General features: G+C 48.3%; 10 protein-coding genes across 10 annotated transcripts; 7 read left to right on the top strand and 3 right to left on the bottom strand.

Moving 5' to 3' along the window:
* Positions 1-254: 254 nt before the first annotated feature.
* On the top strand, positions 255-2,633 carry I303_101295 (uncharacterized protein; the record flags this gene model as incomplete). The annotated part of the gene is made up of 8 exons (XM_018404664.1): positions 255-273; positions 332-442; positions 507-589; positions 652-1,006; positions 1,058-1,696; positions 1,756-1,883; positions 1,950-2,183; positions 2,250-2,633. The coding sequence occupies 8 exons, from the start codon at positions 255-257 to the stop codon at positions 2,631-2,633; spliced, it is 1,953 nt and encodes a 650-aa protein (XP_018267318.1).
* A 505-nt stretch (positions 2,634-3,138) lies between these two features.
* On the top strand, positions 3,139-5,370 carry I303_101294 (uncharacterized protein; the record flags this gene model as incomplete). Its single annotated transcript, XM_018404663.1, has 11 exons — positions 3,139-3,195; positions 3,292-3,313; positions 3,454-3,664; positions 3,816-4,025; positions 4,103-4,171; positions 4,228-4,279; positions 4,347-4,404; positions 4,461-4,509; positions 4,586-4,696; positions 4,801-4,926; positions 5,070-5,370. 11 exons carry the CDS (start codon positions 3,139-3,141, stop codon positions 5,368-5,370), a joined length of 1,266 nt encoding a protein of 421 aa, XP_018267317.1.
* A 199-nt stretch (positions 5,371-5,569) lies between these two features.
* On the bottom strand, positions 5,570-7,907 carry I303_101293 (gamma-glutamyltransferase; the record flags this gene model as incomplete). Its single annotated transcript, XM_065968311.1, has 7 exons — positions 5,570-6,132; positions 6,235-6,446; positions 6,551-6,705; positions 6,794-6,972; positions 7,040-7,328; positions 7,383-7,580; positions 7,686-7,907. The coding sequence occupies 7 exons, from the start codon at positions 7,905-7,907 to the stop codon at positions 5,570-5,572; spliced, it is 1,818 nt and encodes a 605-aa protein (XP_065824383.1).
* A 404-nt stretch (positions 7,908-8,311) lies between these two features.
* I303_101292 (uncharacterized protein) lies at positions 8,312-10,399 on the top strand (the record flags this gene model as incomplete). The annotated part of the gene is made up of 8 exons (XM_065968310.1): positions 8,312-8,449; positions 8,517-8,704; positions 8,760-8,871; positions 8,971-9,177; positions 9,336-9,571; positions 9,641-9,883; positions 9,972-10,137; positions 10,262-10,399. The coding sequence occupies 8 exons, from the start codon at positions 8,312-8,314 to the stop codon at positions 10,397-10,399; spliced, it is 1,428 nt and encodes a 475-aa protein (XP_065824382.1).
* A 760-nt stretch (positions 10,400-11,159) lies between these two features.
* Positions 11,160-13,155, bottom strand: I303_101291 (chaperone DnaJ; the record flags this gene model as incomplete). Its single annotated transcript, XM_018404660.1, has 5 exons — positions 11,160-11,508; positions 11,602-12,533; positions 12,624-12,704; positions 12,775-12,885; positions 12,964-13,155. The coding sequence occupies 5 exons, from the start codon at positions 13,153-13,155 to the stop codon at positions 11,160-11,162; spliced, it is 1,665 nt and encodes a 554-aa protein (XP_018267314.1).
* A 500-nt stretch (positions 13,156-13,655) lies between these two features.
* I303_101290 (uncharacterized protein) lies at positions 13,656-16,598 on the top strand (the record flags this gene model as incomplete). Its single annotated transcript, XM_065968309.1, has 3 exons — positions 13,656-13,965; positions 14,123-16,186; positions 16,366-16,598. The coding sequence occupies 3 exons, from the start codon at positions 13,656-13,658 to the stop codon at positions 16,596-16,598; spliced, it is 2,607 nt and encodes an 868-aa protein (XP_065824381.1).
* Positions 16,599-17,222: 624 nt separating this feature from the next.
* On the top strand, positions 17,223-19,726 carry I303_101289 (uncharacterized protein; the record flags this gene model as incomplete). The annotated part of the gene is made up of 9 exons (XM_018404658.1): positions 17,223-17,789; positions 17,918-18,007; positions 18,097-18,213; positions 18,361-18,433; positions 18,522-18,757; positions 18,898-19,022; positions 19,119-19,371; positions 19,452-19,583; positions 19,670-19,726. The coding sequence occupies 9 exons, from the start codon at positions 17,223-17,225 to the stop codon at positions 19,724-19,726; spliced, it is 1,650 nt and encodes a 549-aa protein (XP_018267312.1).
* A 368-nt stretch (positions 19,727-20,094) lies between these two features.
* On the top strand, positions 20,095-22,069 carry I303_101288 (uncharacterized protein; the record flags this gene model as incomplete). Its single annotated transcript, XM_018404657.1, has 5 exons — positions 20,095-20,454; positions 20,625-20,956; positions 21,028-21,113; positions 21,194-21,634; positions 21,732-22,069. The coding sequence occupies 5 exons, from the start codon at positions 20,095-20,097 to the stop codon at positions 22,067-22,069; spliced, it is 1,557 nt and encodes a 518-aa protein (XP_018267311.1).
* A 430-nt stretch (positions 22,070-22,499) lies between these two features.
* On the top strand, positions 22,500-23,372 carry I303_101287 (uncharacterized protein; the record flags this gene model as incomplete). The annotated part of the gene is made up of 3 exons (XM_018404656.1): positions 22,500-22,769; positions 22,959-23,153; positions 23,286-23,372. 3 exons carry the CDS (start codon positions 22,500-22,502, stop codon positions 23,370-23,372), a joined length of 552 nt encoding a protein of 183 aa, XP_018267310.1.
* A 380-nt stretch (positions 23,373-23,752) lies between these two features.
* I303_101286 (uncharacterized protein) lies at positions 23,753-24,163 on the bottom strand (the record flags this gene model as incomplete). The annotated part of the gene is made up of 1 exon (XM_018404655.1): positions 23,753-24,163. One exon carries the CDS (start codon positions 24,161-24,163, stop codon positions 23,753-23,755), a length of 411 nt encoding a protein of 136 aa, XP_018267309.1.
* Positions 24,164-24,760: the final 597 nt, after the last annotated feature.

The following is a 24,760-nucleotide window of genomic DNA, read 5'->3' as shown; positions in this document are numbered from 1 at the left end:
CCAGTCGCGCTGAGGAATGTCACATCAAATATATTATGTAATCGTACAAAGAAAAGCGTAAACAACCAGGAAATTGTTTTCAAGTTGCCCATTTAAGAAGTGAGGAGTGGCAGATTTGCATAAAGTGGAGGCATAAGCACCAGATTTCAAGATTTTCCATCATGCACTCAACTGCTTGTATCGCATAACAGGTGTTGAATCAATTACTGTTGTCTTGATAGCCAAGGACATACCTGTTCGAGTCGACCAGCACCATGCCGCGAATTAGAAAGCGTGAGTTGCCGCTCACAGCGGGATCCACGTCGGAAAGAGCTGACCAATTGCTGTGTAGAAACCTCCAATCGACAGACCACCCGAGATAGGGCCAAGATCCACAAAAAGTCGGTGGACAACAAGAGGAAAACAAAAAAAGCAGCTAAGAAGGATCAAACGTGGAAGTCAAGTAAGCTCTTCAAAGTCTTGCTCTCTAGGTCAGCGTAATATGCTGACGATTTTCGATATCACAGAGAAGAAGCAAGATCCAGGAATACCTAATAGTTTCCCCTTCAAAGACCAAATCCTTGCTGAATTGGCCGAAGAAAGACGAAAGGTACAGCTCATAGATTCCCTCCATCTTCAAGGTGATACAATAGCTGATAGAGTGACTGCTAGGCTGAGGAAGAGAAAGTCGCGCGAAGGGAAGCAGCAAAAGCAGCCAAGTCAGCTCCACCCCAAGAGGAAGAAGAGGGCGACACGCCCGGAATCATTTCACTTGGCGGATCAGTCCTGTCCCGCACTGCTCCACTCTCTGGGATCGCAGAGCCTTCGACTTCTGCTGCTGCAGTAGCTGCCGACGTCCCTGATCTGATTGATACTGCTCTGGCAACTCTGCAAGATGTCATTGATCGGGCCGACGTTATCTGCGAAGTTGTCGATGGTAGAGATATATTGGGTGGACGAAGCGGACATGTAGAAGGATTGATCAAGGAAGCTGAGGGGCGAGTCGTCCTGCTTGTCAACAAGATAGGTACGTTTAATTCATTGTACGGATCAACTTTCGCTGAGCGAATTATGATAGATCTGGTTCCTCGTGAAGCATTGGAATCATGGATTTCGCAGATAGATATCCCTACGTTCCTCTTCAAATCTTCTCTACCTTCCCAGCCTGCTGCATCTTCCTCAAAGACTCCTGCCACGGCGTCACCTTCGAACTTGAAGGAAGTCTGGGGTAAAGACGAATTATATTCCGCTATTCAGAAATGGTCAGCCGAGAAACAAGCGAAATCTCAAGCGATATCAAAAAATTCAAAGGCGAAAGCAAAGGCTACCGAAGAGTCAAGTGAACCATTAGCTCTAGCTTTCATGGGACTACCATCGGTCGGAAAGACGTCCATCTTGAATTCGCTCTTGCCTCCTACTCGACCTAAACATGCTGTTGCACCATACATCCCGACTGCGACAGCCGCCAAAATACCCGAGCCGAAGACTAAGGCTCCTGTGGAAGTAGAAATCGAGGTCGGAGGGGAGAAGGTCAGGATAATTGATACCCCTGGATGGGAGTACGCTGAAGACGACGATGAGGAAGATGAGGACGAAGAAGATGACGATGAAGAGATCAGTGCTGAAAAGTGGGATGCCTTGGAGAGCAGATTGGCCGGTGACTTGTTGCGAAGGAACCTGGGTAGAGTGGACAAAGTCAAGGATGCTTTGCCATTGGGTGAGCTGGATTCGCTAGCTGTTTGGAGACACTCGCTGACAAGACCTCATGCTTGATAGTGAACTACATCATCAAAAGATCGAATCATCAAGATTTGATGTTAGCTTACAATGTACCTTACTTCGAAGCTGGCGATTTGGACGCTTTCTTGACGGCCTTGGCTAGAGCTCAGGGAAGGATAAAGAAGGTGAGCTCGTAGCTTGTCTAGCTGGTATCGTGGACTCTAGCTAAATGTACCACCGGAACTGTAAAGCACGGAACACCAGATTTGGAAGCCGCTGCTCGAGTCCTGCTCCGAGATTGGGCATACAACACATTCCCATACTACACCCCCGCACCAAAATCCGCTTCGATTGACGTAGAGTCGTCGGAGAAATTCGATCTGTCAAGTGTTTTGGAGAAATGTAAAGCCAAAAAGGACTTAAAGAGGGAGAACGGAAAGGGACTGATCAGGTTCAAAGGCTGCCAAGAGGTGGATAAACGCGATGTAAGTGTTCTCTCCGCTTCAGCTAGATCAGTCGCAGTGTCATAAACTGACATACAAGTGATGCAGATCATCCTGGACGACGATTATACCGCTATGGCTGGGCCATCCGATGACGAGGATGATGAAGAGGAGGACGACGAGGAAGAGGACGAGCTTGATGATGACGATGAGGATGAAGAGGAGGACGATGACGAGGATGACGAGGGACTTTTGATCGGATCAGACGAAGGCGAAGAATTAGAATTGGAAGATGGTCCTGAACCTTCCTCTGGATCTGATGTCGAGGAAGATGGAGAGACATCAGAGGAGGTAGAAGAGATCGAGGAGCCTGAGCCCGTCAAAAAGAGAAAGAGAGCTTCCTTGCCTGCTCCCTCAAAGAAGGCTAAGAGAGTATCGTTTGCTAAAGATGAGAAACCTCTTAAAGGTATCCTGAAGAGGAAGCGAAACTAGGTAGAGTCAGACTTGGTATTCATCTTGACTCATCCGTTTGCATGATGAGGTATGCTTGATTCACTCTGCTAGATAATTTGTACATCTGTCATGCATTTTACCTATACCCAGCTTGAGCTTCGGCGTGATGGAGGTTGACGAATATTGCTTCCGTCGGCGAAGGGATACGGATGATGTGATCCGCTCGGTGCCTGATCAGATACCTTTATTTGAGATCCCAAATCCACCGATTACGATATTCGGATGCGATGGATGCGATGGAATGAATTCAACTTATCGATCGATTACGAGGACTCGACGTCGATGCAGAGTCGTATACAAGTTGATCTTGGCACGTTCAGAAATTTATCTGTATCTATCTAGCGTTTGGTATTCTTCTTCATCAGATAATCTCGCATTCCTTCCCTGTTTATCGTTCTGCGATCTCATCTAGATTTTGTGTACATACCCCGTCCGTCTCCTCAGCATACCATACCAAATAGATTAATCAAAAAGAAGTGTCGCAATGTCCACTGCTACAGCTACAGATGAGTTCCACGTAATCATGGTCGGTGCCGGATTTGTAAGTTTCTCTCAAGCTATCCTTCCTAAATTATTATCCATCCACACGGTATGACAATGTGCTGATTCGGTATGTTCTCATTTCGATGATGCTCAGGCAATGTTCGGTACACCGGAAGGTGAGTTTCTCCTCCCATTTTCCCATGCCTGGCTCAATCATACCTCCATTCCCACCCTCATCGCCCTTTCCGCTTCTTCGTCGATCGCTCAGTAAGCGGAAAACTGGACACCTGAGCTAAAAGTATTGGATGGGACATAGGACCGTGGAACATAGCCAAGCGAGCCGAAGTCAAACTCGGTGCTCGACTCAGAGTGGACGCCGTGATCGAAGTGGATCCCAAACGAGCCGAAGCAGCACTGAAGATCAAATCGGACGGACCGCATAAAGCCTCTTACGAAAATACCAAGATCTTGCCTAGTGTTGCGGAGTTCAAGAAGTTGGTAGAGGAGGATAAAGCTCCTGAACCACGGTGAGTCGGTCCTCCATACTATTTCAAGCATGTTTCCCTTTCTCATTCTACTACCGTTCCGAAGAAGACCGAAGAAGACGGGATCCAATGCATTATCAAGTCGAGTGTGTACAATGGACCAAGCAGACGCTAACCACATTGATCTTGATAGAGCCATCTTCGTAGCTACCCCTCCAACAGTCCGAGGATCGACTTTACCAGGCAAAGATCTTGAGATCCAGCTCAATCGAGCCTTCCCTAACGTGGCCATCTTCTTTGAGAAGCCTGTTGCGACAGGCCAACCATGGGAAGAGAGTGTCGGAGAGGCCTTAAAGGTGTCGGACTACCTCAAGGCTAATCACAGAGCACCTATATCCATCGGGTACGTCCCTCAAACCTTCCCAATGTAGATTAATCGTGTGAACGCGTGAACGGAACCGCTAACAAGAATGTCATTAGTTACGTCTTGCGATACCTCAAGATAGTCCAGCAAGTCAAGAAAATTATCCAGGAGAACAACCTTACTGTGTGAGCGGGAAATGGTCACGTTGCAAGGCGGCGATGCTGACTGTGTTGGGATTCAGCATGGCTACGAACGCTAGATTTGTGGTCGCTTATGAGCTCGCCGTGAAGACCGTGAGCTCCAGTCTGCCTCAACCCTCGTATGCAGATTGTCCGGAGCTGACCTCTATGCAATATGCAGGATTGGTGGAATAAGGACATCCAACTGGGACCAGTCATCGAGCAAGCCACCCACATCTGTACGTCGCGTCTCTCCTCGATCACAATCTTGCTACGACTGAGGAGACAATCATAGGTGATCTTGTGCGCTTCCTTGGAGGAGAGATCGATTTCAATACCATCTCGTGAGTACGACCTAAAGATTCCTCTCCGTTTCAATCCGATATGCGGCCTTCGATGCTCACGTTCCGCCTTGTACAGTGCTCATGCGTTAGAAGCACACGAAAAGCCAGGTCAGCTTTCTAAGAAGAACTTTGACGAATCAGTCATCCCTGATAAGCTCAGAATCCCCAGAGCCACTTCTGCGAGCTGGTGAGTTTCCTCGTAGCACTCAACGTGATTGAATGCACTCGTGTCTCTTGACGTGGTTGAACGAAATGTAAGCTCTGGACGCTGAAGTCCGTCCGCACTCGCAGGAAATACGAATCCGGCGCGGTTGGGATCTTCTTGCACTCCACTGCTTTGCATGGAACAGACTATGAAGTTCAATTGGAAGTCTTTGCCGATGGAGTGAGTGCAGAATTGCCTGTCTCCCATTTTGAGTTGCTGACGTTGGAAATTTGACCAAACCCAGTACGCTTTCGTGTGAGTCATCCACCTCAACTCCTCCCAAATCTAAAATAAGAGCCTCCGTTGGGTCTTCGAGCTGATGTGCGTTTCTGGGATGTGATTCTCGCTCACGTAGCCTTCAAAACATATTTGGTACATCAAAAGCGCCCGAACTGCTCGTCCGACGACCGGGTTCAGACGAGTTCGAGCGGACCGTCACGCCAGGCGATGACGCGTACCAGACCGAGATGAACCATTTCATCGACGCGATCGAGGGCGGCGCCGAACCTGAGATCTTCTCTTCGTACGAGGACGCAGCCAAGACGTACGAGATGACCTGGGTCATCAGGAACAGCGCGGAGAACGCTACTTCCCAAATCAAGCAGGCCAAGCAGGCCAAGCAGGATCAGGGTAGTAAGAGCTATAAGCTTTGGTAATCAGATGGAACGGTCTCTTCTATAGATGTGCAAACTAAATGAGGCGAGTTTTCTTGGTGCGAGATTGACGAAAATGAATAGATAGATGAGTGAATGTACTTGGTCGACTTTTTGGATACCATGCATAAGATAAGTGAAATCTCTTGGTCAGACAAGCGCATCCAATTCGTCTGCTTCGAGTGATACATCTCAGGATGGGCTACCAATCGGTATTAGCGTTCGAACAATTCTCACACCCTTTACAGCCTTCTTTCCTTCCTTCACCCTTCTGACGTCCCTTCTCTTTCTTCTTTTCCTCTCTGGTCGGAGCGATATATACACTTCCACCCGTGTTATTGCGTCTCGGCTCAGCTGCTACTTCCCATCTAGTCTCTTGTCCCTCTTGATGTTCTCCTTGTTCTTGTGAGTTGAATTTGATCACTACGGGAACGCTGAAATTCTTATCGACCCATTCAACCTGATGACCCCTTGCTTCCAGCGCTTTGGCCTGTTTTTCTGTGAATCCAGCAATCGTTATATCTTGATGAAACGACTTCCTCTCCAACCTGGAAACATTGGGTAAGATCTGATTATGTAGTCTATTCATCCTTAACGATTCTTCTGCACTGGCTTGGTATTCCAGGATATTGCGCGCTACTTGTACATTGGCTGAAATGATTGTTGATCCCCCGGCTGCGCCGCCTGACGCTAGGGGTTCGTTGGTCGTTTTGTGGCTTATTATATATGGGCAACTTGAGCTTAGTGGTCTTTTACCTCCATATACTGATGACATCAAGTTATAGGTCGTATGTATCTCACGCATCAGCTCTTCTCCCCCTCTTGAAATGATGATCAGACGAAAGACAATAGGAGAGATAAGCTCACCGTAATTAGCTACTTGTGGCTCGTAGCCCGTCCCATTCGGTCTACCTTCCACGGAAAAATCGTCCATCGAATCATTAAGTATGAACCCATATCCAGGAACCATGATATGCGAACCCCAACCCAATCCTACAGTGGTTGTTATGGATACTACCATACCCTCGGAATCTGCTGCTGTGATATTAGACGTTCCGTGATCGTTGACAATTTCGACACTGTAGAAATTCAGCTTGATCAGCTCGCGATCTTGCACTTTCCCTACATTCGCATTACAAAGTCTTCATGATCGACGAGATCCGACACAAAAAGCGAAACTGACTTTGGGGGTTTGTAATAGTCCGGCGGATGGGTCTTATCAGTGATCAACTTAGATCGCTCCTTGATGGATTCCGGACTTAGCCACGAGAGCTGTTTTTCTTGTAAGCCTGGTACGAAGTTTGGGTCTCCCAGTGCCGTACGTTGCCCGTATGCCAGCTGAGACGAGAGCACGATCAACCGTTAGTCTGTTTGATTTCTTTCTTCAAGATCTGCCCAATTACATGAGGAAGAACAAAGGTCTCACCCGCAGAGATTCCGTCAATACATGTAGATCTTCTATACTCCCCTCTCCCTGGTGCTGGCACTCGCTCAGCATTCCTAGAGCAGACAAGAAGATAGCTCCTGAGGCAGGAGCTGGAGTTGACCGTATTGTGTACCCCTTATAATCCAATGAGAGGGGCTCATTCCATTCGACATTGTAGTCTATTCCCATAACACTTCTCTCAGCTCAATAAGTTTCCATCCAAGAAGTCATTGCTTAAGAACTCACTCTTCAGATCGTCAAGAGTCATCAGCCCTCCTCTTTCCCTCACCACATCTACGATTGCCTGGGCGATCTCTCCTGTATAGAATGCTTCGCTTCCTTCTCGAGATATCTTCTTGAGCGTCTTTGCGTACTCCGGCCTCTTCCAAGTTGATCCGGGGGATATAGCTTGACCGTCAATGAACAAGGAGGAGAAGGACGGATCATGCTCCATCCATGATCCTTTCAAGTTGGATGAGCCCGGCGGAACACAAGCGGCCGTTATGAACCGTACACAGCAGGTCAGGGGGTCAACCTATATCAATACGCAGCACGCAGGCTGTCTCAGGAGCTGGATTCTCTGACTTACATCATGCAAATCCTGCTTGACTTCGAAGCCTTCTTGTGCCAGCTTGATCGAAGGCTCGAACAGTGCTTCCCAAGGTAGTTTCCCGTACCCCTTATGCAGTTCTTCGAGACCTTTCAATTCTCCAGGTACAGCAACTGCAGCACCACCTATCGAAGTGGATACATTTGGGTCTTTGTAGAACTCTGAGCTTGCCGCTGCCTGACATCGCACCATCCATCAGCCATCAGCATCAATCAACACCAACTTCAATGGGGTCATCTCATGTGCAGCCTGTCATCAAGATTCGATTCCAATTTGACTTACAGGCGCGATATGTCTGAAATTTAGACTCTTATATCCCCCTTGAGGTGTACGTAGAATCGCGAATCCACCGCCGCCCAAATCGGAGTGATAGGGACAGAGCGTGTTCACAGCTATGATAGTAGCTATAATAGCGTCGACTGCATTCCCTCCGGCCGATAAAATCTGGGTACCGATCTCGCTTGCTCGAGTATCTTCACTCGTGACTGCTCCTGACAGGACCATCTTGTACTTGCTGCTATCGGGACCGGGAAGAAGGGTTTCTCAGTCTCAAAATCCAAAACACCAATCAAGTAGCTTCCATCATCATCATCGAAGTGGTGCATGGTCCGCATTCACTTGCTCGTCCATAGTGAGGACTTGAGGAATCTGGCAAGTCGGAAATGAGCCCCGATAGCCTCATCAATATCGGATCTCCCCGAACCGACTGTATCCGTCAGGCACAGCATCAAAGCTCATTTCACGTGGTGTTAGCTTTTGTTGTGAGATCACCATTTTCACGCGAAGCCTCTTGATGGTGAGTAATTTGGTCTTCCTAGAACTTGGAATTGGACTCGCTCGCTTGACTTTCAGGTTCTGGGACCACATATAGTCTTCGAGTCATCTCGGATACGCTGCACGAAGACGACATGTCGTCTCTCGTCTCGACTTTTATCACCCACATAGCACAATGCTTCACCACGTCTTCCGCCGATAACCTCCTCACCTCATTACCGCTGACAGATGCTCATCCGTTCTTCGGACCCCTACGCCAGGCGGTGACAAGTGTATGTTTGTCAGCTTCTTAATTCCCATTGAACCCATTGTCTTGATGAGCTGATCATCTGTACACAGGTACCTGAAAATGCGATCAGCGCCTCGAGCGTGTCTCAGCAACTTGGCTTCGTGGGCAATGATGTCAAGGATAATCTAGCGGCGTTCATTAGTGCTACCTTGATGAATGTCCGGTCTAGAAAGAGCTTCACAACTCTTTCAACCGAGGAGGCATATGAGGGCTTCATCAGGCTATCGACTGTCTACAGGCGAGTCTTTCTTGTCGTATCGACTGAGAGCATCCCGGGCTGACAACATGCTCAGTGAGGCAAATAAACTATACACCATGACGAATGAAGATGGAAGACATTTGCACGCATTCATGAACCCCATGATTGTCAGCCTAGCAAAAACGCTGGTGGAGGTCTCTCATCATGTACGTGTATTCATCGCTCTCTTGAGATCATTGCTATCGCTCCCTGGGACTCCCTATGATACAAGTGATGGAACTGGCTAACAAGAGCCTCCCCTTCAGGCCGCTTCGCTCTCGACTCTACCTCTAAGGAACTCAAAATCCGCGCGATCGATACGAGATGCGACTCGACAAGTCATCGAGCGGTCCATGCAAATCTCCAATGCCAATATGACCGAATCGGACTGGAACGCATATAGCAATCAGCAATATATGGTTGGAGATATCGTTTGGGATCTAAGTGATATTCTATTTAGGATCTATGCCGAGGTGAGCTAGCTTTTCACTATTATCACATTCCTGACAGGACAACTAGCTGCGTGCGACGAGTCGATGTCCTGCAAGTTACCTACCTACTCAGAGTGGAAAGATATGACAAGATCAGCTTGACTAAAGCTAATTTGACTTGGCTCCTTCGGTACTCGTAGCGAAAATTACATTCTCAATCAGCGGAACTCTCGCGTACTCTCGAATCACTCACGCCGCACGAGAACAAGCGCTTCGCCGCGCGAGGCCAGATCGTACCCTCCACAACCATCTGTCAGAGTTATTATTGGCGCGGGAAAATACGCTTGATCTTGCTGGAGTTCAGGCAGGCGAAGTATTGGTTAGATAAAGCGTGGAATTTTGCTCCGAAGGATCAACAAGGGTGGAAACAACGCAGGTCAGCTGGTTGACCCACTTCCAGGAGAGTGCTGCAATCGAGCTGATGTATGAACGATAACGACTGTAGATCAATATTGATAAGGCTAATAGCTGTGAATATGCTGGTTGGACAATTACCCTCCGAAGCTACTTTGAGGGAATACGATCTACTGGAATTCTTACCGTTGATATACGCCTACAAAAGTGGGAATATCCCGTTATGGCGGAGAACCCTGGATCAGAATCGAGATTGGTTTAGGAGACGGTCGATCTGGTTGATATTGTATGAGAGAGGGGAAATCTTAATATGGAGGAATTTGTTTAGAAAGACGTAAGTCTGCTAAATCAGCAACTCCCATGATGGCAAAATCATGTGAAATACGTTGCTGACGGAAAAGGACTGATTGGATTGTTCCCAGGTTAAAAACGTATCATCAGATGGATCCGTCTTTACCGAAGAATAAATGCCCGACGTGGATATTCGTCTCGGCTACGTATCGGACGTTCTTGGGTACGGGTGAGATAGAAGATGGCACGATAGAATTGGAGGATATCATTTGTGTGTTGTCGAGTTTGATCGATCATGTGAGTGTGCTGTCTTGCCTTATCTTTTTGGTTTTCCTGTTCTGTCTTGTCACATGTGTGTTCAGTACTTGAGACGAGACGATATTAACATAGTTCTGATGCATTGTGACTTGTCGGTTCCTAGGGGTTGATACGCGGTTTCTTGTCTTATTCGCAACGTCAATTAACCATGAAACCCACTCAAGATGGTCTGGGCTGTTTCCCCAGGATAAGCGATGTGGAACCTAGGAAGACTCAATTAGCTGGGCAGTCTAGGGAGTGAGAGCGGGGCCCGACAAGGACAAGGGCAAGATCGAAAACAATGCTAGACAATGAATGAGGGACGGACTGTGTTCTTGATTCTTTCGTCGGTCAATCTTCCATACCGTATCATACCAATCTCAAACAATCATACTCATATCATACTGTTTAAGCTTATCATACCATACCATAATTATACGTACTTGATTGTACTGTCGCCCAATGTTGTATAACTAAATCGGTCCTGGCCAATTGCGAAAGGGCCTTGCCGTATGTCATTACCTCCGCCTCCGCGCATCATGCGAGTTGATGAATGCATATGCAATTTGTATGTGACTGTATGATACTTCTCCTTATGCCCCAAAATTGTACAAAGGATCTACGAATGAGTTGTGCGTGAGTGCGTGATCAAACCGTACTGCAATATGACAGGGAACAAAAAGCTGTTTTTCTGCCAAGAAGACCAGTTCTCTGTTGACTAGACGTTTTGAAATACATAATAGATTGCAGCCGGTCTATGTCTTCTCGATAATTTCGAATCACTGTGACAATCCGATTCCATTGTCATCCGTTCTAGCCAGTAGCTGATTTCTTCTCTTCCTCCTGCTCCCGCTCCTGCTCTAGTTCCGGTTCATGCTGACTTTGAATTTGCTCTGGTTGCTGTTGATGCCGCTGTTGATGGTGTTTATGATCGTCCTGAGAAGCCTGATTGAGCTTATGATTCTCTTCTGGACCTAAAAGATTAAACACACACCTGTCAACAACCATTCTTTGAGTCGTGCTCACCGCCTTCCTAGTAATTTCTCGAGCCAGCCTATCGCCCCTCCTACAGCCGAAGCCACTTTACCTCCCACACCTCCCACACCCGCGTCGGGTTCCTGGTTCTCAGGATCTATAGTTTCCCTTTCCCTTGGTGCGGAGGTAGAAGTAGGCCCGCTCCTCGAGGAGGTTCCGGATGTGGGTGTGGGTGTGGGAGAAGGAGAGGGACGATAAGGTTTTTCGAAATTGTGGTTTGGTGTATAGGTATACTCACTTGAGCCTGATGGAGGGGTGAAAGAGATGTTCGATGGTCTGCCTTCTACGTCATCTGCGTAGGCTTGTAATATCTTCTTCTGGTTCGGTGATAAAGACCTGCATTTCGGGACGACCGTCAGCGTTTCCATCACCCATTCTCACCTCGCAGTCGAAAGCAGATTCCTCGGAGGGGAAATTAATGGAACTCACCTTGGTATTTGTATCTTCCAACCGACTATCAGATCACCTCTATCGTTTCTCCCTCTGTTCGAGTACACGCTCTTCACTCCTCTGCCCTTCAACACCGCCTCTTCCCCATTCTGAGTTCCTCCTTTGACCTTGACATCCACCTCGCCTTCCAGGGTCGGTATCCTGATTATACCTCCTAGCAGAGCCACATGTAGGGGGACTTTCGCATCATGGTAAATATTCGTTCCCTGCCTTCTAAATACACTCGAGGGCTTCACCGAGACCCTAACTAACAAATCTCCTGGTGGTCCAGAGGCCGATAATGGCATATCTCCTTGAGAGGGTATTCTAATCAACATCCCATCTTCTACTCCGGCAGGGATCTCCACATCGATCGATTTCTTCTCTTTGATCCGTCCGACTCCATCGCATTCCCCACACCTTGATCCACGGGGTATAGTCTCTCCTGCTCCGCCGCACGCTTGACACGTCGAAGCCATGTACATCCCTTGCACTTGGAAAGTCTGTTGTCCCGTCCCTCGACACGTACTACATTGTTTCTTCTTTTCCCCGGGTTTCAGCCCACTGCCTGTACAGGGCTTACAATCCACCACTGGGGTGATAGTGATTTTCTTCGCTGAGCCTGTACACGCTTCCAAAAAGCTCAAAGAAATCGAAGCTTCTAAATCATCCCCTCGCACAGGCCTTGATCTTGCCCCAGGCCCACCGCCGAAAGGACCACCGCCCTGACGAGCGCCGGCACCGAAAGCGGATCCGAAGAGCTGTTCGAACAAATCGGCATTCCCACCTGGTCCTCCGAAGCCGCCGCCGAATCCTTGGAATCCGCCGAATCCACCGGCGCCGCTGGCGAAGCCGTTCGGGTCGAATCCTTCTTGAGTAGAGGCGGATCCGTATCGGTCGTACGCTTGTCGCTTGCTGTCGTCAGACAAAATCTACCGATTTCCACAGAAACGTAAGCTGAATCCTTCCCGCAAAGAACCTTATATTGTTGCACCCTCATTGGAGAGGCGTCTTGTACTTACGTCGTATGCACTTTGTATCTCGTGGAACTTTTCTTTGGCGCCGTTCTCTTTATTCGAATCGGGATGCCATTTCTTTGCAAGCTGGAGTCCAAGTGAAACATGAATTAGCTTGTTGCATCCCGTCTGCATGGAAGGAGTGGAGGCAGCTAACCTGGTAGTATGATTTCTTGATGTCAGAAGCAGAAGCATCCTTCTTCACACCGAGGACTTCGTATGGATTTTTCGCTGAAGCACGATGCACGGCGGTGGAATGAAATGATCGCTATGAAAGTGTTCGTTCATTCAGTCAGCTCAAGTGGGTTGAAAGGGGAAGGATAATTGTCGATCAGCCGGCACTCACTCTTCTGTCCGCGGAGGAAGAGGATCGCCCCCTGATTGTGCTGTAGCATTGTGCCGATAATCTCGGACTAGCAGCTCTTCTATGTGTTTTGGGCGTAGACGAAGGTGGAGGAGGTAGTGTAGAGGAACTTGCCACTGCCTGTTGTGTGAACGGCAAGGCACTGAAAGCTCTAGTGGGTAGTCGGGGAGGCATCTTGTCGACTATTGGCACGTCATCTATGAGGCAGAAGAAATGAAGAGGTCTTGCTTCTCGAATGTATGGTGTTTTGGATATCTGTGATATGAATGTGTATGAAATCTTAGCGAGATTACTGGTTCACTTCGTTGTCAACTTTTTTGACTAGAAATCTCTCGAACACCCTTTTCCGACGCTCGAAATGACCGGTGAGGCGGTGAGCGCCGTTTCCGAAATGACAGCTACAACGTTAGATGGGGTTGATGAATAAGGATTAAGAGCACGGTTATCATTATCATTACGTTGATGTTCGCTCACCTCCACTCGTAAGCTAGCTCATGCATGCAGATCATTCATTCGTTGATTCACAAATCCCATCAATCAATCAATTCAAGCTCAAGCTCAAGCTCAATTCACTCTCAAAGTTGACTCGATTCAGAACTGAATATCGCACTACTCCTCATCGCATCAAATCAATTCGACTGTTTCCTCGCTTCTTATGCTTACAGATCACTTCAATGACAGCATTAACTCCAGCATCATCATCTACTTCCTTATGTTCGTCAGTCAAACGACAGCACTCTCCTCCTACGCAACCCAATACACCCCACAAGAAGCTATATACCGGCTCATCCATGACTGATCTACTCCACACTACACACCTGACTGGCGATGAGGTGACGCAGGGTGGCGAGGACAGCGAGGAAGAGGTGGTGGTGGCCAGGAAAGACAAAGGGAAGGGTAAGATGAAAATGGTATATCTGCCTGAATTACCAGAAGAAGTGTGGACGAGGATATTTGAGATTTATTATGAAGATGACACTACTCGTAAGTCACAAAATATCCTCATCTCGTGAAGCGAACAATCATGCACAAGCCATGATATTCTGTCCAAGTGGTCATCCATACAGCTCAACTCATTATTGGCTCAAATGAGTTTGTGCCAAGTTTGGCACAAGAGCTGACGAGAGAGTTGATCTCGCAGAGTGGCAAAACACCGGCGTCCTGAAAGCTGGACTCACTCCGGTCCTGCTTTCTCGAGATCATGCTCGAATGGCATTACCGGTCCTCTATCGACATCCTTACGTGGGCTACAAAGCGATCAAACCCTTTCTCACCTCCATTCACTTGCCTGCGACATACACAGAATTACCATACAGGGTATACATCAAGCATCTCACTATTCGGCCATCGCCAATCATGCCTTCGAAGGAAACTTCCGCATCTCTTCACAAGGTGGAAGGTGACACGTCCAATACCAGCTCGCGCCCAGATCCTTACACGATACACGCATCCTTTCTCACTTTGATGAGAGCTGTACCGCAATTGACAACATTCACTCTGAAGGATACCCTGATACTATGTCAGACAGACGCAGACAGACTCTTTATCGGACTTGCAGCGATCAATCCGAAGAAGGCGAAACTAGAGTTTCGTATGTGGGATTTATATAAGTCTCCGTGCGGTCAAGATATAATCGGCGCCACTCGTGGCGGGGCACACACCTCACACGGCCTCAAGCGCGGAAATGAGAACGGGCCTTCGCGCGGTGGATCTCCTACCACGGATAACACATCAGCAGCATCTGGTATATGGAGTCTGCAAAGAGCATGGCGAGACGCAATGTACAAAGGACGAGACTACGATTTACCCCTTTCGTGGATCGAGCCTGCTCGCCCAGAGCAGAATAACCCTACAGTCCAGCCGACCATGCAGGTCACGCATTGGCTCCCTACCCAACCTCAAATCTCACTTGCTTCTCACCACGGAATGATGCCGAATCAGCTCAATGTCCAGCCTATGCCGCCGCCTCATCCGGCGCCCAATCAACCTTCCACCCCGTCCGCCTTCGCACACATCAGCGCTGCACATACCTCGACTAGACAGACAAGCGAACGCTCTGACCTCATTTCTTCGCTAGACGCCTATCGATCGAGGCGACCGCCTAGGAGTACCAATCTGGCCCCGACTTGGTCCGGCGAGAACGAATCTGTCAATGACTCAATGCGAGTTCAGGACAATGCCAGCGGGTCGTCTAATTCAGCGCCCTCCAGTCTTTCCCCTCCGGAAAACGGAAGCTTAGACATCGATTCCGATGATGAGGATGACGACGAAGACTATACCACCTGGTTGTCTCGTCAAGGCCAGCTCAGGGCTTCTTCAACATCTGGGCAGTCACCCGGTCAATCATCAAGAGAGGTTTTTCCTGCTGTCACAGCTACGGCTGCCTTGCAAGGGGCCTCGTCTCGGCCAGTAGACAATGCCGGGAACATGCAAAATCCTTCATTCAACGATGTCACAAGAACACCAGCTGCCTCTTCCTCCGTACTCGCTGCAGCCATCCCGCAGCCCAGCAGAATCGTCCCAGTTCCTGCTTCAAGGTTCGCTCCTCTTACATCGTCGCATTCCAATGACAGCCAATCCCCTGTTGGATTTAGTGGCCGGCTGAGACGCAATGTATCGGCTGGGATGTTCACAATCACCATGTCCGCGAACAATAATCACGGTCCGGGACATTACGTGAGAGGTCTACTGCAAAGACTGATCGTGGAAAGCTGGAGCCCGGACCTTCAAGCTCTCTCTATCGTCGCGTTAGACCCGGTAGCGACTTTGGCGGTCAGATCCCCTATTCTAGATTTCTGGACTCAAATTTCCGTCCCACATATTCGAGTTCACCTGCCGAGATCGATCGACCCTTTATCGATATTCAAGGATGCCAAACAAGTGGCTCGAGATCGGGCCAAACGAAGGAGATCGCAAGGGGGAGAGATCAGCAATCATCCAATTACCACGGCCAACGCAAATGGTCTGATCATTACATTACCACCTGGCAGCGACCAAGCCCAAGATATAGTAGATGATGAAAGGGTTGTAGGAGGTGATGGACCAGCCAATGAACTCATCCATGAGAATGTCCGATTATTCGAGATCGAGATTAACTCCATCGAGGAAATGAGGGATGAGGTTTGGATCAGGAATGGGGATCAACTCCCACCACAATTGTGTAGAATCTTAGCTGGAGACCATGATTGGAGGGACGTAAGCTTTGGTGAGTGGTTTGACCGCCTCCCGTCACCCGTTTATCCACACTAGCTTTCGCGAGCCGTGTGACACGTCTCTCACGTCTCTCACGTCTACCTCCCTGCTCCACCTTCCATTCGTCGCGATACCTGCGCCTTCTGACAGAATCGCTTGTTGGCTGGTCTCATCGGCACATTGCGAAATTAGGCGAATCCAACGATACATACTCTCCACCATATTCCGAATACGTTCCAGCCGATTCACCAGCCACCTCAGACTTCGATTCGCCAACTTTCAGCTTTGTATCAATGGACAACGACGATGTCTCGGAGCAGTGGATAGAGAATCAAGATGATATCGGGCATGATACGTATGACAGAAGTAAAGCTGAGGAACAAGCTAGGAGAATCGAGGGGAGAGCGTTGGACAAGGAGAAATGATCTTGCGCGGGCATGATCTGAATCAATGCTTACGATCGTTCACGCATAATCAGTGGACTGTGTAAATCAAATTTTGATGGAGATACGAGTGTATCCGTTCATTCCTCGTAATTGTCAACCATCAATTTATATGTCCCTCTCCGTGCCCCCTACTATGGAACGGAATCATGCCATCCATGTATTGTTTATATATGAGCAGTTGAGCAAGAGTGCGATTTGCTCGCGGTGATTTTTTTCGGTTTTGACCGAGATAAAGTTGATCTCATCGGCCAACTACGTCAGCCGTCCTTTGGGGGATCGGCGAACTAAAGACTAACACCACTGAGCTTATTCGATTGGATGGATTTCTTCCTTGAAGTGACTCGCCATAGTCTTCGCTCTCCTCATAAGCAACTCGGCCGAACCTGTGTATAACGTGTATCTGGTCTGTTATCGGAACGCGCTCCGAGTCTTCGTTCACATTTGATTTCATCTTGGTTCTGCCGACTGATCAGTATCGACCTCTTCGCCCTCTCAGTCGATTTTCCACTTCGGTATCGACGAGTCCTCGACGCCAATTCAGTCACTTCGCCATCAACGAACCCGCAAACTATCGACTATCTCAGACAGTAATTACCAGCTACGATGACTGACGATCAATTATCGACTTTCCCCCTCCTTCAACGGATCGCGGGATATGCCAAATCCTCTTCTGGGGCAAAAGCGATAATCGATACTCCGAAGAACCAAACGATCACTTATTCTGAGCTGGTTGCAGACATCTACGCTCTGGCGGGTATACTGGCCCCGTTAATCCAGAGTCAAAGTCAAAGTAATGACGAGGAAGCTAGAGTAGTAATACTATGCGAAAAAGGATACTTAGTCCCCCTGAGCATGTTGAGCGTGTGGACGTGTGGAGGATTGGCCGTACCCATCTTACCGTCTCTACCATTACCCGAACAAAGCTATATGACGACGAACTCGGAGGCTTCGCTTATCATTTGCGATGCGAAGAATAGGCGCAGGGCGGAAGAGTTGGTAAAGGAGGTTGAGAATGGTGGGGGACGATGTAAGATTGAAGAGATTGATCTGGAGGGAATTAGGAGTTCGAACAAGGCTTCGGGAGGTCCGGACGATGGTGTGCAGACCTTGGAGGGACTGAAGGGGTTAGATGGGGAGAGGAGGGCGATGATGCTTTTTACAAGTGGGACGGTGAGTCATCCTTCGAATGCCTGAATCCTTCGAGTCCCACATCACTCTTGCATGCGGAGTACGTCTGCTTGATTATCGAGAACACGTTTGGCTGATCAGACATTTGGCTTGCCTTGGCTTGAACGCAGACTGGACGACCGAAAGGCGTTGTCACCCGTCATTCGGCATTAGCAGCTCAAGTATCGGCAGTATCTGAAGCGTGGAGATGGTCTGAAAGCGTACGTACGATTCAGATATCGCATATACATCGATTCAGGTGTACCTGATAATGTTGATATACAAGCTGAATACATTCGCCGCACTGCAGGACCACCTTCTCCACGTCCTTCCGCTCAACCACTTACACGGGATAGTCGTCGCTCTTTTACCTACCTTATGGTCTGGTGCGACTGTGGAATTGTGGGAGAAATTTGATGGGCCAGCTGTGAGTATCGCCCCCAGATCCGCATCTTCGCCCTCAGCTTCCTCCGCAGTTTCTGTACGATTGAGCTGCAGGCTTGAGAGTGTACACAGTGCAAATCAGAGCACTGTGATATGGAGAGTCCGGCTGACACGTCCCTACTCATCGTAGATATGGAAGCGATGGATCAACGAAGAGAAGCAAGATCCCATTACGATGTTCTTCGGGGTGCCGACGGTCTACTGTAAGCTCAATCCGACATTAGCCTGCTATCAAAGTCGCAGCAGTCTCTTCACACAGGCTTTTGATGCTGATGGACAGAAACTGTACAGCCCGACTTATCGCTGCTCATTCGGGATTCACTCCGGAAATACAGGGACAAGCTTCGAAAGCCTCTTCGACGCTGCGACTTCAGGTCTCGGGATCTGCGCCTCTGCCTGAGAGCGTCAAGAAGACTTGGGAGCAACCTGGTGGAGTTGGCGGAGGACAGATTTTGCTGGAGAGGTACGGCATGACTGAGACCGGGATTATTGCTGGTACGGGATGGGAAGTGGAGAAGAGGATAAAGGTGAGCCTGAATACTTTACTGCTTCTGCACCCTTTTGCTTTATTAGCAAGCACGAGCGCGTTTGGGGATGAACCGAAAGCAGAGAATGCGTTAAGATGATCAGAGCATGCGTTGATGTGTCACTTTGTTGTATCGTACAGGGCCACGTCGGATTCCCTCTTACAGGTGTAGAGATTAGATTATGGGACGAAGAAGCCGGCCATCAAATTACAGAGAGGGAAACGTCGGGAGAAGTCCAAGTAAGAGGACCACCAATAACGAAAGAGTGCGTAACATTCACTGAGCAGTACATCCTCCTGCCCGTCGATGACGATATATGCGGTCACTTGTGACTGATGCGTGCGGAATGGGTGTGTAACAGGTATTGGAGATTACCGGAAGCTACAGAGAAAGAATTCCAAGATGGATGGTTCAAGACCGGAGATGTCGGGGTATATTCGTCTGATCCGTCTGCGGAAGGCCAGCTGAGGATACTGGGGAGGAAATCTACGGACATCATCAAATCTGGAGGAGAGAAGATCAGTGCTGTTGAGATTGAACGGGCGATCTTGGAGTTGGAAGGTATGAAGGATTGCGCGGTAGTTGGAGTGGATGATGAAGAGTGGGGTCAAGTGGTAAGCTTTTGCCCTCACACAACCTTGCTCGGACGGACAGTGGAACTGAACTGATACGCATGATGAATTGGATACTGCAGGTCTCAGTATGCCTGGTGACCTCTCGACCTAGTGTCACAGTGACAGATCTTCGATCAGAGTTGAGAAGCGTTATCGCTCCTTACAAATTACCGAAGAAATTGAAGATCTACGAAGGGGAAATTCCCAGGAATGTGAGTCCGGTCCGAGATTGCTTTCCGTTCTTGACGCGCTACATACTCGGAGAGCAAGCTTGCTGATTCGTTAGTTGGTGCTGCAGAATATGGGTAAAGTCAACAAGAAGAAATTGGTCTTGGAGGCCTTCCCGCCTGCATAGTTATGAAGGAGATCAACTTCGATGACATATATTATGAATGCTATTCAGTCAAGCGAGCTCATCAACGACCGTATTCACTGTACTCAGCATGTATCGGGATGCAGAGCATCTGAGCGCTTCCAAATCCGATCTTGTCGGCTTCGAAGAAGGAAAAACGCCGGGTGGAAGGTTCGAAGCCTGTCCTCAGGAATATGGTATGAAAGGAGAGGAAAACTGCATCTTCAGCTGAGTAAGATACATATACAGCCGATGTCGTTATTGGTCGATGCGGGTCAGCTGAATTTCCCAATTGACTTCTGTACTGATTCAGTCGATAGTGTCCCAGATCCTGACGGTTAATCACTGATTGTATTTCCTAATCACAAACAATGTCTTCTACTACGACTAATGACCCCTCTAACACTACAGAGCGATACATTCACTTGACGAATATCTATCTGATCTTACCTACCGGAAACCTCTCGCTTTTGACTTCTTTGCACATCGATGCCACCACCGGCCTGCTTTGTACTCCGCCTTCCAGTGTCTCGGTGAACCTCGAAAACGTGCGCGTGATTGATTTGAAGGGGAAATGGGTCAGTCCCGGTATGATTGATATCCAGATCAACGGTGCTTTCGGGGTGGATCTCAGCGAGTTTACTACGCCCGAGAAATACGTTGAAGGGTTCAAGAAGATGAGTGAGGGGTTGTGCAACGGTGGAGTCACGAGTTTTCTACCTACTATCATTGTGCGTACCTCTGCGTCCACGGAGCGAATCATCTGATGTGGAGCACCGTTTGGTGGAACTCATGTCCTCGGATTATATATCGATCCACTTACTGATTCTTGGCCGAATGACTGACTTATTCTCTTGACTTGCTTACAAAAACCTTGATCCAATTGTGATTTCATCGACAGTCTCAGAAGAAACAAGTGTATCATGCAATCTTACCTATCTTGACTAAACTCTCAACGTCAAGGCAAGACACCAATGAGGGAAGAGCAAGATCACTCGGGTGGCACTTGGAAGGCCCCTTCCTCCATCCATGCAAATCGGGCTGTCATCCTTCGCAGAACCTTGTAGATTGTTCTGATGGTATATCCTCCATGAAGCAAATATACGGAGTGAATAACCTATGCAATACCGAGGGGATGATTAAGATGATCACTCTCGCACCGGACGTGGAAGGTGTATTGGGGATTATACCCTTTCTTGCTGAGAATGGATGGAAAATCAGCTTGGGTCATACGTGAGTCCTCTGCTTCGCCTCACGGACCACCATCTAGCATATCGACCGGAGCTTATCGTTTGAAAAACAAGCAATGCCACGTTTGAACAAGCCTTTGAAGGCTTGAAAAACGGAGCGACGATGTTGACTCATATGTTCAATGCTATGCCGTCTTTACGTGAGTCTGTTCTGAACTTCGAACAACATCGTGAGCGTCGGGGACTCATGGACGACCTCGTGTTGGGCGCGTGTGAACAGATCATAGAGATTCAGGAGTAATCGGTCTTCTTGGTCTACCTCATACAGACTTTGCGGAAAGTAAGAAATTTCACAAGACCACTAACACAGACTCGAATCTCGTTCTCAATGCCAAACGGCTCAGGCTTCAAGCTCAAGATAGTTATCCAAGCGAAATGCCTAATGAAAATGAGGACGGAACACCTTCGTTGATCGGCGATTATGACGAAAGTGACAAGTCCAGCTGTTTTGAGTGTATCCGTACTCCATCTCTCGATGTCAATTCTACCTCCGCCTCCAAGGAGATAGGAGCACCAGAGCAGCTACCCGCGACTGGGGATCTGCCTGATACAGTGCAAAGACCGTTTTTCTCGATCATTGCCGACGGGATACACGTGCATCCTCAAGTAGTAGCCATGGCTTATAATTCCCATCCTGAAGGCTGCATCTTGATCTCAGATGGTGAGTACGCGTGCTCCCTCACAGTACATTCTGGTGCTTGAGCACGAAAGGTACACAAAGACAGCCTGATGACAGTGTTCTATGTCTCGGGGTGCAGCTATGCACATGATGGACCCATCTCTGCCTGATGGTCTCCACCCATGGCGTGGCAGCAAAATCGAGAAGAAGGACAGAAAAATCACGTTGGAAGGTACAGATACTTTAGCAGGATCAATCTTACCCCTACAAGAGGCGGTCATCAACCTTTCGAAATTTGCTGGTATCCCCCTCGCAAAAGCTGTGGTTTGCGCGACGTATGTACCTGCCCAAGCTCTAGGCGGAGCAGTGGAGAAGAAGGTAGGTCTGCAAGTTGGGTGTTGGGCGGATCTGTGTATTTGGGATGGGGAGGGATTGAAGGGCGTTTGGAAAGGTAGGCTCGTTTGGTATGACCAGTAAACTAGATTCATTGATTCAGATCTATATACTCATATGAGACGCAGATAGCCGCACAAGCTTCTGTACCATAAGATGCGTATAGGGACAGGTCGTGCTGAGCTTGGTCCTTGAACTATCACATGTGTGTATGCATGTCTTACCAATCGGAACTATGGCTAGTCCACTTATATCCACGCATGGATCTTTGCCACGCCACATCTAGTCCTGGGCGGATCCAGCCACTGAACGCGCTACATAGCGGTGTTGACGCCATCACGGATTTACCTCCACCTGGACATCCTTTCAGTAAACGTTGATGCGTTGTAGCCTCTCCATTCATCTTTTGAGTTAGAATTACACCTATCTATACACTGCGTATCAGCCTAGACACTTTGACATTCAACGCATATCTAATTGTTTCACCACACTTCAAAAACGAAACTTGCGCAAAATGGCATCTTCAGGCTGGGAAGTACGATTTTCCAATTCTCGTCAAATCCCATATTTCTACCACGCCGAAAAAGGTCTTTCAGTCTGGGAACCGCCCTCTGAGATCCCCCAAGAACAAGTAGCCCAATTACCTGGAGCATCAAAGTACCTGCGAGGACAAGCTGCTCCTGCCTCTGCTCCTGGCGCACAAGGGGCAAAAGATGGTCAAGTGAGAGCTAGTCATATTTTGGCGAAACATGCGGGAAGTAGACGACCTAGTTCGTGGAGGAAGGTGAGTCCGTACTTCTTACTTCTTATTCCGCCTTGGAACGGACCACGAGTACATGAGGTCGATATCATATAAGGTAGAACTCCTCTCTCGTGGCGTATTCAGCAAACTTTGCATAGGCGAATGCCGTTAGCAACCAATTCGATCCAGATACGAAACAATACAGTGCTGACTCCTGGGACTGTTATATAGGATAACATCACTATATCTCGAGACGAAGCCCAGAAGATAATTGAACAACATATCAATACTCTCAAATCAGCGGCGCCTTCTGATCTGCCTGCGGAATTCGCGAAGATCGCTTCGACCGAGAGCGACTGTTCGTCAGCTAAGAAAGGTGGTGATCTGGGTTGGTTCGGTAGAAATCAGATGCAAAAGCCTTTCGAGGTGAGTTCAATCGCAGCTCAAGTCACTGTTGCTTTGCTCCGATGCTAGTCTGTCAATGGCGAGGAGGAAGATGTTCATCCTTGCTCCATATCTCATCGCAGATGCTGACCATCAATCGCGTTGTTCTGGTAGGACGCTACATTCGGACTCGAAGTCGGTCAGCTCAGTGAGATAGTACAGACTGATTCTGGGGTACATGTGATCCTTCGAACCGGATAATCGGGTTTGTTATCAGTGGAACGATCGTAAAAATGTTGGAAAGATCATACTGTCATGGAGATGATGCATTCATCGAAAGAAGTATAAAATGATGATGAGCATCAATACAATGAATGTTTGATGGGCTTGCTATGCCCAACAAGCGGGATGAATTGTCAAGGCAAAAGACCGGTGTTCACTTTGACCAGCCTGGGTAAATGATACATTTCTCAACTAGACGACATCATCGGATGGCCCATTGTTGCACTCAGAGTTTGATCGTGCTTGAGATAGTGGTGATCGTTCTCGTGTGATTAGACAAAATACTACAGATACCACGTCACTTAGTATATCATCTCGGCACCCTTGTGCATGACTGATGGATCACAATCTCCACCTACTCAAAGTTTAGCTTTCCCGTCTCTACTCTTTTCTTCCCCGCCTTCCTGTTTCTTCGAAGTGGGTCCCTTGCCCCATACGTCCGAGGCAGGATGCACGATCTTCGGATCACTCCATTTCTTATCATTATCATTCTTCTTCCCCTTATCCTTGTCTTTCTGTTCATCTTCCGCATCTATTCCCATCCCATCTATACCTTCCTCAGAGCCTGCTCCTACGCCTCCACCACCACCTCCGCCAGACTGAATACCTTCTTTAGGTACTGCTGGCTTTTCCTTCGAAGATGACGCCGATAGGGAAGATGAGGTGTGTTGACGTGTTTGAATGGAAGGGATCGATGAGATTGATGCGGGGTGAGTATGAGCGGGATTGAATGGCTTGTTCGTGCTTGGTCGTTTCTTGCTGTTGTACATCCTGTCGTGTCTTGTGGGTAATGATCGCTTAGGAAAGGCTTAGTTTGGGTTATACTAGAACGTTTGGAGTGTTTGGTCAGACTGAATGATTGAGTAGAAAGATTAAGTGAGAAAGCAAGTCAATCGAGAGGTCTTTGTATGGTGGTCGTCGGTAATTGAGTTCCCGGTAACTTTCGGAACCACCTGTTCAAGATCGATCAGTGAGAAGAACGAAATCTTCGAGACTCTCATGTTATCACTTCTTCTGCCTTCATTCGTTGACAGCAGGAGGTCATGACCAAACGAGAGGAGTCAAACTGCAATTCAGAATATACTCACACACAAGTCTCTGAGGTCCTCAGGCAAGATTTGGTCAAGGAATGACCGACTGCCAGTATGGAAGATGCGGTCTCGCTCAAATTTTCGAATAAAATTCGAAATGTCAATCAACTTCATTGCACCACAGGTGATCCAAGTCGACAAGGATATACAATGCTGACTCACAGCTAGTTCCGGTCGCCTGCTACACTGAATCTCTACATAGCTTAGGAGGTAGCTGATACGCGACATGGCAACAACCCAAAGCCACATCAGAAATGAAAAATGCACAAGGACCGT

This window comes from Kwoniella dejecticola, chromosome 1 (assembly GCF_000512565.2).
Source record: "Kwoniella dejecticola CBS 10117 chromosome 1, complete sequence".
NCBI classification, from domain to species: Eukaryota; Fungi; Basidiomycota; class Tremellomycetes; order Tremellales; family Cryptococcaceae; genus Kwoniella; species Kwoniella dejecticola.
The sequence above is the reverse complement of the archived record's forward strand: the minus strand, read 5'-3'. Positions and strand labels throughout refer to the sequence as shown.